This window comes from Cheilinus undulatus, linkage group 15 (genome assembly GCF_018320785.1).
Source record: "Cheilinus undulatus linkage group 15, ASM1832078v1, whole genome shotgun sequence".
NCBI classification, from domain to species: domain Eukaryota; kingdom Metazoa; phylum Chordata; class Actinopteri; order Labriformes; family Labridae; genus Cheilinus; species Cheilinus undulatus.
This window is the reverse complement of record NC_054879.1, coordinates 27847322-27856437: the sequence shown is the minus strand read 5'-3', so window position 1 is coordinate 27856437 and position 9116 is coordinate 27847322. Positions and strand designations below refer to the sequence as shown.

The 9116-nt window shown below is 37.0% G+C and overlaps 1 protein-coding gene across 1 annotated transcript; it reads right to left on the bottom strand.

Annotated features, from left to right (window-relative positions):
• Nucleotides 1–3759: 3759 nt before the first annotated feature.
• Nucleotides 3760–8889, bottom strand: gjb8 (gap junction protein beta 8). Its single transcript, XM_041807237.1, has 2 exons — nucleotides 8744–8889; nucleotides 3760–5351 (listed from the first exon to the last, which is right to left on the bottom strand). The coding sequence occupies exon 2, from the start codon at nucleotides 5316–5318 to the stop codon at nucleotides 4524–4526; it is 795 nt and encodes a 264-aa protein (XP_041663171.1). The 5' UTR covers nucleotides 5319–5351; nucleotides 8744–8889; the 3' UTR covers nucleotides 3760–4523.
• Between the last annotated feature and the right edge of the window lie 227 nt (nucleotides 8890–9116).

The following is a 9116-nucleotide window of genomic DNA, read 5'->3' as shown; positions in this document are numbered from 1 at the left end:
ACTTCCTGTTTTGGAGCAGAGTAATTAATATCTTGTAAAATGATAATAATAATAATAATAATAATAATAATAATAATAATAATAATAATAATAAAAAAGCTGGATTGAAGCTGTTAAACTTTATTGTTTTGAGAAAATATAAATATAGTATGAATCTGATGCATCAAGGTGTTCCAAAAAAGTTGGGACAGGATAAAGAAAAGACCAGGAATGCCCAAGTAAACACCTGGAAAATTCTCTGGCCACAGTTCATCTGAGATGGACTGACCTTAAGTGGAAAAGTGTGCTGTGGTCTGACCAGTCCACATTTGACATTGTTTTTTTGAAAAAATGTTGGTTGAGTCTTCCAGGTTTAAGAGGAAAAGGTCCATCCAGATTGTCATCAATGCAGAGCTCAAAAGCCAGCATCAGTGATGGTTTTATGGTGTATTTGTGCACATGGCAGGGGTCACTTGCACATCTGTGAAGGCATCATTAATACTGAGAGATGCATACATGGAGCAAAATGTGCTTCCATCCCAATGACATCTTTATTTGGAACTTCCCACTTTTCAGGAAGACAGTGAAAGTGTCGTAGTTATACTGTCCTGTAAGCAGTCTAGATCTGTCTACATAGAATGCACAGAACGGGTTTACATCAAGGAAGAATGATAATTCATTTTTCAGTTCTTCAACAGTTAGTGTCTTTAGTCCCTAGATACTTCAAGGGTGTTGGGGGAGAAAATGATGTTACACAGTTGAGAACATGCTTCTGTCCCAACTTTTTTGGAACATATTGCAGGCATTGATTTCATAATTTCAGTTTCAATTTGAATATTAAATACCTTGTCTGTCTTGTACTAAATAGGTTGAAAGGGCTTGCAAAACACAATTGTGAGTTTTTATTCATATTTAGACAGTGTCCCAACTTTTTTGGAATTGGAGTGAATACCTTCTGATATTTTAGTACCCTTATAGGCTGCATCAAAAGCATTGCCATAATTGTACATAATTGTATTAGTGGTTGAGCCACTCTGATCATAAGCTAAATTTCTATGGCCTCACCTTATTAGTAAGATAATCTCTATGAAAACAGCATAACCAATAGAGTTGTGGCTACTAGATATAGTGTTAAAAAGATTAAAATTGTAATAAAATAGCATTGGCCTTTACTGGGCCTGAACACTCAAGCACACTTAATTTTAATGGCATCACCTGGACACCTAAAAAAGAGGAAAGAGAGCCCAACATCACTGGTGCCAACTGAAAACTGAAGGAAAGCTTAGCGTCATATGAGTCAATATGAAAAACCTGAACAAAAAACAACAAACCACACGTTTTTTTTTTTTTCTTTTTACTGATTTATGAAAAACAATTTAAAAGAGCAAAATTACTTCAAGAATCAAAGTGCGAGTGTAATAAAATATCTTCGGTACAAAACACAATCAGTGAAAATTTTAATTTCTTCATTTCTTTCTGAGAAAGTTCTTTGTTCTTTACTAAGGTGTTTGCTGTTAATAGCAGACTATGAGATTGTTGAAGAAATCTGAATAGAAACATGTTAAAAAAAAACAACACAAACATAGCGGGACTGGAATGATCAAGCTGGTCCCTTAAAAACTTTCATTTCACATCATTGCTAACACAAACATAGCATCAAAATGTTGCTTGGTTGTTAAAGAAGCAAAAAAGTTAAAGCAGACTTACAAAACAAAAATGATTTTTCTAAACCTTTATAACATCACTTTAGACAAAACATGATTTGATCTTTTGTTAGACATTTTCACACAGAGATTGGCAAGGCGTGATTATTGCAGCAGCTAAAATAAGGCACATGGGGGAAGCTGATACAACCACTTGGGGTCAGCAGTCACTGCAACAACAACACAAGCCTGAATAACACAAGATTGAGTGCGGGATGAAGAAGGCCACTTCTGAAACTAGATTAAGAACCAACACTTGGCAACAGCACCAAAAAGCTGATGAAATAGGCAGCAAACCGAAATCTGCAAACTAGGGATGCACGATACTGGTATCGGCAGATAATTGAAAAAGCTTATTAGTTTGTTATTGATCTTGATAGATGGTTTTGTATTTGTGTATCTATTTAATAGTGTCTGTATTCATGTATGTATACAGTGCCTATAAAAAGTGTTCACCCCCTTGTATGTTTTACCCTTTGATTGATTTTATAAATCACTCATGGTTGCTATTTTTTTTCAAGAATTTTTTTTTAAGTCTTTAATGTCAAACAGATTTTAACAAAGTAATGTCAATAAATATAAATATGTAATTTCAATCCCTGTTACACATGATACAGCTTGAGCAGTTGCAAGAAGAAAGGAGTAAAATTGTAGTGTCTAGATGTGCAAGTCTGATTGAGCCCTATCCACACAGACTCAGTGCTGTGATTAAAGTCAAAGGTGCATCTACTAAGTACTGACTTGAAGGAAGTGAATATTTATGCAGTCACTTACTGTACATATTACATATTTTTATGTAACTGACATTACTTTGTGGAAATCTGTTTTCACTTTGACAATAACCTTTTTTTTTCCTTTTTAATTGGTCAGAATGGCTTCCATAGGATTCAAATATCTTGTTTTTGTCTGTCTTGAAAATGAAAAATCATAAGCCTAGGCTGAATGGTGTGCAGGAGCTCAGAGCCAGAAATGTTCAAATGGCAGTAGGGGGGCAAGTAGTTTAAGTTTGGTCTAAAGTTTTGTCCTGACCCGTCCCCTACAGTGAAAACTCACAGTTTGCACTACTTAAGATTCCCAGATTGTCTAGTATGAGCAAAAGATGGTGTCAATCACTTTAAATCCCTCTGAAAAGTTTGTTAAAATATGAAACTTGTGAATCACCCAAAAATGCCAAAATTTGACCTTTTACTGGTGTAGTGTGCTTCTTGTACATTTTAGAGGATGACTCTAGAGAATTTTTTTTCGTCTAATCATGATACATATGTGAACCAATTTTCACGCATGTAGCTCTTACCCAGTCCCCCTGTCTCATGTTTGGGGCCCCTGTGGGACACCTGCTTGATGGACTTTCATGATTCCACCAAAATACCAACATTTCCACCGGGGGACAATTTTATGTAAAGTTTGGTGAGTGTGAGCATGTTAAAGCCCCCAAATTAGTGTTTCTTCTGACAGAAAAATAATGCCTACAGATATAACAGGGTCCTCACTGACCAAGGTCAGTGCTCAGGCATAATTAGTCATTTTTTGTACAGGAGAAGCTAGGTGTTCTCTGCCTGAAAAAAATCCTGTGTCTATGTAGATATAGCCATCAGCTAAAATGAGTTTGGATGTATCTACATATCAGCAAACATCCAATATCGTGCATCCCTATTGAAAACAACATGCACAGCCACAAGGCACTTTTTTAAAGACACTGATATATCCACATCAACTCTTCAGTTTCACTTACTTCACAATTAAGGGAAATCTATTTAGAAGATTTTAAAGCACTTGATGTTAAACAAATAAAAAAAACAAAATAAAGGTTTTCAATATTTGTCACCAAGCATGCATAGGTGAAATAATGCAACAAGTTGCTGATATTTTTATGCATTTAACTTAAATAACCACTCTGATTCAAATACTTTCACTTCAAGTAAAAAGACATAAGGTGTTCTAGTTCGATTAAAAGCATGAAATCTGTGAAACTACTGTGGTGTGATTTCACGTTATGTTAATTCTTCATTAGCAATATTTTATCTTGTGCAACACACTTAACTGTTAATATAAACACAAAAACTAAGTAATCTCAAACTTCATGCTACAGTCGCTTGATTCAACACAGCAGAAAGCTGTTATCAATAACTGGAAAAAAATTCAATCATAAGCTGTTGTAAACTAAACTTTAAGACGTAATCACAAAGGCACTGGGACCTCTTGTTCATGACTTCATGTGTTCCCTGTCCTTCTCTGTAACACAACATTAATCCTTCAGGCTTTTGAGGAAAGTGTTGGCGCTCGTAGATGGTCCACTTTTGAACCACTAGATGTCAGCATAGACTCATTCAAAGACCCAACCAGTCACTCTGGCAAAGCTCAGCACATTCAAGCAACATCAAACCATGATCAATAAATTAAAACCACAAAATACTACTACAGTAAAAACTACAGTATGAAAAGTAAGGTGACACTTGTGAGGAAGGCAAACAGGCTCTGTAGTTTACACTAACTAGTGGGAACGCTATCAAATTTAAATGCATACTGGGTGATATAAGTTTGGGTATTTTTGCACCAGGATTTTTTTTTCTGCCTCTAGTCACAAATCTGAGGCCATATGTAGGGGCAAAGATTGATTATGCATTGCTTCCACCCCTGCTGTCATATTAAACTACCTTTCTCTTGTGCTTAATTGCAGTTCCCACAGTCTTAAAACTGACTCCAGAAGGGCTCACCTTCCCATGAAACAATTCTTACATTAAGAGCCTAAACTAAAGACACAAACTTAGGTAGTCTAGGGTTGTTGGAGCTACTGTTTGTGCTTTTCTTCTCTGTTAATGTTTCACCACTAATGACAGTCTTTCAACACATCGTCTTATTGGTGGAGGAGTCTGAAGACGATGACAGCAGCATCTCGTTCTTCTTGTTCAGAGCGTTATCCCTGTCTGTGTTGGTGTAGTTATGTTTCCTCCTGTTTGACCTGGAGGAACACCTCATCAGTGCTTTAACGATGAGGTAGCCCAGCTCAGCTATATTCAGCACCATGCAGATGGCTGATGAGGACACCATGAAGATAGTGAAGACAGTCTTCTCTGTTGGTCTGGAGATGAAGCAGTCCACCTTGTTGGGGCAAGGCCACTGCTCACACTTCACCAGTCGGGGCATCTGGAAACCATCATAGACAAAGTAGAGTGCATACATGAAGCCTCCCTCAAAGATGAGCCTGAAGAACAAGCTGCATGTATACGTCCACCACAGCGGCCCTGTGATTGGCAGACGCCTCTTCTTTAGCGTCTCCAGGTCTGTATCTGTCGCCTTGTCGGTGCCGTTGGAGGCCAACATGGTCCTCTTATCCCCACGTTTTCTGTAGGCGACGTGCATGGCCACCAACAGAGCAGGTGTGGACACAAAGATGAGCTGCAGACACCAAAGGCGGATATGTGACACAGGGAAGAAGTGGTCATAGCAGACGTTTTTGCAGCCAGGCTGCTGCGTGTTGCACGTGAAGTCTGACTGTTCATCTCCCCAGACGCTCTCAGCAGCCAGAACCAGGATAGTGATGCGGAAGATGAAAAGGACTGAAAGCCAAATCTTTCCCAGACTGGTGGAGTGTTTGTTGACGCCCCCCAGCTGGGCGTAAAGTGCCCCCCAACTCATTGTGGCGAAGAGGACTCTGGAAGCTCAGAAAACCTGTAGAAAAAGGAATTTAGCAGAGTTAACAGCTAAGAAACAAAAAAATCAGCATGTTGACAAAGATTCAACAAGGAGTCAACCAATAAAGTTTCAGGACACATATAGATAGTGGTTACTAGCAATGAGTATGACAGATAACAGACATGTAGAATTGATGTGCATTAATTATGAGAAAGAAAATGTATCTGATGTGATAAAAGTAAAATTGCATGATCAAAAGATAAACCAATGAGCACTTTAGCATTAGCTCTTCGTTGTGAGTGTCAGTGGCACTCAGGCCTCAGTGTTGATTGGCTAGTATTTATGTGACACCCAAAGTGGTTGCACCAGATTTTTCAAGTCACAATTTCCATCTTTAATCCAACATTAAAAAAAACAAAAAACACATAAATAAAAAAACACCCACAGATCAAGGAAAATACACCTGGCAACACAAAGTACATAAAATATATATTTTAAAATGTGTGTTTATGTCCTTATATACCTTTATCAATAGAGACAGACAGGGCTGCCCACAGAATTGGTTGGGCCCCTGAAAAGCCCAAAGAATGTGCTCTCCCTAGTTTTGATTTAATGATGATATTTTATTTATTTTGATTTTTTTGCCATTTGTAACCCATTTGGCTGTGTTTAACTGTTTTTGCCACTTGACGCCAATTTTTGCCACTGTTTATTCACTAAAAACACTTTCTGCAACTTTTAACAATTATGTAATTATCATCCATTAAAGTTGTCTCAGATATTTCTTTTATTTTTTTTTTGCATCCTGATATTTGTGCACATCACGGCCTTGCTTTCAAGCATTACTTTTCAAATGGTTCAGTCCAGTGTGCCCATCCACACTGTTAACTTCCCCATTAAAAAGGTGATTTTGTTTTTAGAAAAAGGGGCTTACATTTTGAAAAAGACTACATTTGTACCATTGCATAAATAAATAAAATTAATGTTTCAACACGGTGGTCTATTTAAATATGATGTCCTTCTCACTTATCTCTGCTTGCATCAATGCTGATGCACCACTGGAAAAGCGTAACCTTCTCCACCCCAGCCACCTCATTCATAGCATAAAGCTTGTTGCAACCTCATATCAAGATTCATGCTACTACAGATTAATTACCTCTGAAATGATTTTACTGCATTCAGTGCACATGTCATAAGTTAATCTATCCATATGGGGGTCTTTAGCCAAGTTAAAGCACACTGCTTGTCTACCCCAGGGAGCATCTTTAGAGCAGGGCCTTCTCTGCCAAGTAAATCTGTGCATCGATTTTTTAATAAAATGGTTATATGTATGACTAGCATGTTCCTGACTGAAGTTCATTTTCTAAAACAACTGTTTAGAAAAAATATTATTTTAAATGAATGCATGACACTCTGAAATGATGAATAAAAACAGACCTCGAACTTCATGGTCAAAATATATCCCTTCATTGATATTTTAATGTCCTTCTATAAACTTATCTTGTGGTTTTAATCATCTGTTTTTAGTTTCTTTAAATGAATGTAAATCTGACTTGATATCACTTTAAAGGAGGATTGCCCCACTGATGATCTCTCAGGTCTTGATCAAATTGGACTGAAATTTGGCACATAATCCAAAACAGAGCAGTGGAACAACCTTTAAATATGGTGGACTGTTTGGATAGTGATTTCAACATCAGTATCCTGCAGTGAAATTATGACACTGTTAATGCCCAAAAATGATCATCTATTGGCCTTTTAAAGTCAATGGACTGGACAGACTCCATGTCTTTCATCAGACAGATCCATCTTGCAGAGTTTCAAGCTGAAACACTTGTTCTCAGTCAGAGAATGACTGGACCTATCAGCATAATTTGAGATGAGAAAGGTGGTAGTTAAAGGTGTAGTTGTACTGCAAGAGTTTAGTTTTGATGTGGCCACTGTTGCAGTTTAATCAGAGCTGGACAACATTTCTGCTTTTAAAGAGACAAGGGTAAGGGTATCCCAACAACTGCGGACAACACTACACCACCTTTACATCTGAAAGTGACTTTAACCAACTCCAAAGCAATAAGAAGTGTCTAAAAGGTGCTGGCAATGACCATTCAGTGTTAAATTATTTAAAAATTCTGTGTTTTTTCATGTCCTGAAAAGTGAGGATTTTGTAGATGCAAGGTTTTGGCCCGACATGAGGCTGGCACACCTTCTATTAATGGATAATTATCGCTTATTATTTCACAAATCACTTTGTAAATACATTAGAGTGGGATATACTCTAATCATTGTAGAATATATTTAACTTATATTTACACTTTAAATCAGGTACATTCTGATATGAGGAGGTGAAAAAGCTGATAGAAAGGAGTAATTTGCTTTGCTTACCACACAAAAAGGATCTGTGTATTAGTAGAAAACCAAATGTATTGCAAATTCCAACCAGTCCTGTTTGTTTAATCAAAGATTTTGCAGTTTGGATATTAGATGAACTGAATAGAGAGAGAAGGCATCATTACAGAAGCCCAGAGAAGACATTCATGCATACATTTTATTTACTCCATTTTCTTTTGGTAACATGTAAAGTTTAGCTGTTTTCTGAGACCTCAAGCTCTGTTAACATGATAAAACTACCTCTGTCATTCCAAGAAAAGGGAAAAAATATAACACCTGAAGAACACAATGGAAAACTATTCATTATCTCAATAAAGCATTTTTATCTTTAATTCATACATAAATATATAGCTTACCTGTGCTTTTTCTTTGTGAATTGCTTTGAAACTAAGCATTTGAAAAGTTCAGTACAAATAAAGTTTTAATTAAATACTTATTTTTTTTACGTTAAAGTTAAATTGTATGGCTGCATGTCAACTTAGGGCTTCCGTACAGTTTTTGGCCAATTATGACCCACTGAAAACAACTCCACGACCCATATTTGGGTCCCAACCGACCAGTTGAGAACCATTGCACTAAACTAATAGTTTCACTGAAGTTAAAACTCATTCAACTGTTTAGCTTTTATATTTATTCTTATTTTCCCAAAAGACTTGGGAAGAAGCGCATCCTGAGTGAATAACAGCAACAGCCCTGAAGATACAAACATTCGACACTGGCTTAGAAGGCAATACTTTATTTTTTATTTGAGTTATTTAACTTGTTTTAAACACTCAAAGTTTGTCTTTGTATTCTTTTTTCTTCGACTCCATCAAATAAATGCGTTCAGATGGTCTGACATAGGTCTATTATTTACGTTCAGACATGCGTGAAGGAGGATAATCTTATTACAAATACTTACATAACTACTTTCTGATATGATCGCTATTAATAAGGTCACTCGCGTTTCCTTCGTCCTTATCCGCATAATAAAAGGTAACCAAGGAATCAGGACGAAGAGCAACGAGTTCAAAAATCTTCAAACAACATCACGGACTTACCGGACTCTGCAGAAATAATCCAAAATATTCTCACAAACTTCCCATGAAGTTAAAAACCATAAGTCCTTTAGTTCCTCTGTGACTTTAATAATTGGTTCCCACGAGTCCAGCAGAGACAGACAGTAGGTATGGAGTCAGACCTGAACAGTGGGGACGTTCCTTGTGAGTGAGACACCTGAGTCTTCAAAGTCTTTAAACATCCTGAAGAGAGAAAGGAGGAGTCACTCTCAGGGAGGGGCCACTCCCAGGGTGGGGCAAACATGATGCCTGGAGGCTCATTAAAATAACTTTTAGTTGTTTGGTATCTCTTATAAGTAATTCATTACCCCGGGGCTTAATGTCTCATTTTTATTTAATAAAAAATGTTTCATTT

Bases quoted from the DNA above. Each gene is read 5' to 3' on its own strand.
- gjb8 (XM_041807237.1), bottom strand. From the start codon at position 5,318: ATGAGTTGGGGGGCACTTTACGCCCAGCTGGGGGGCGTCAACAAACAC.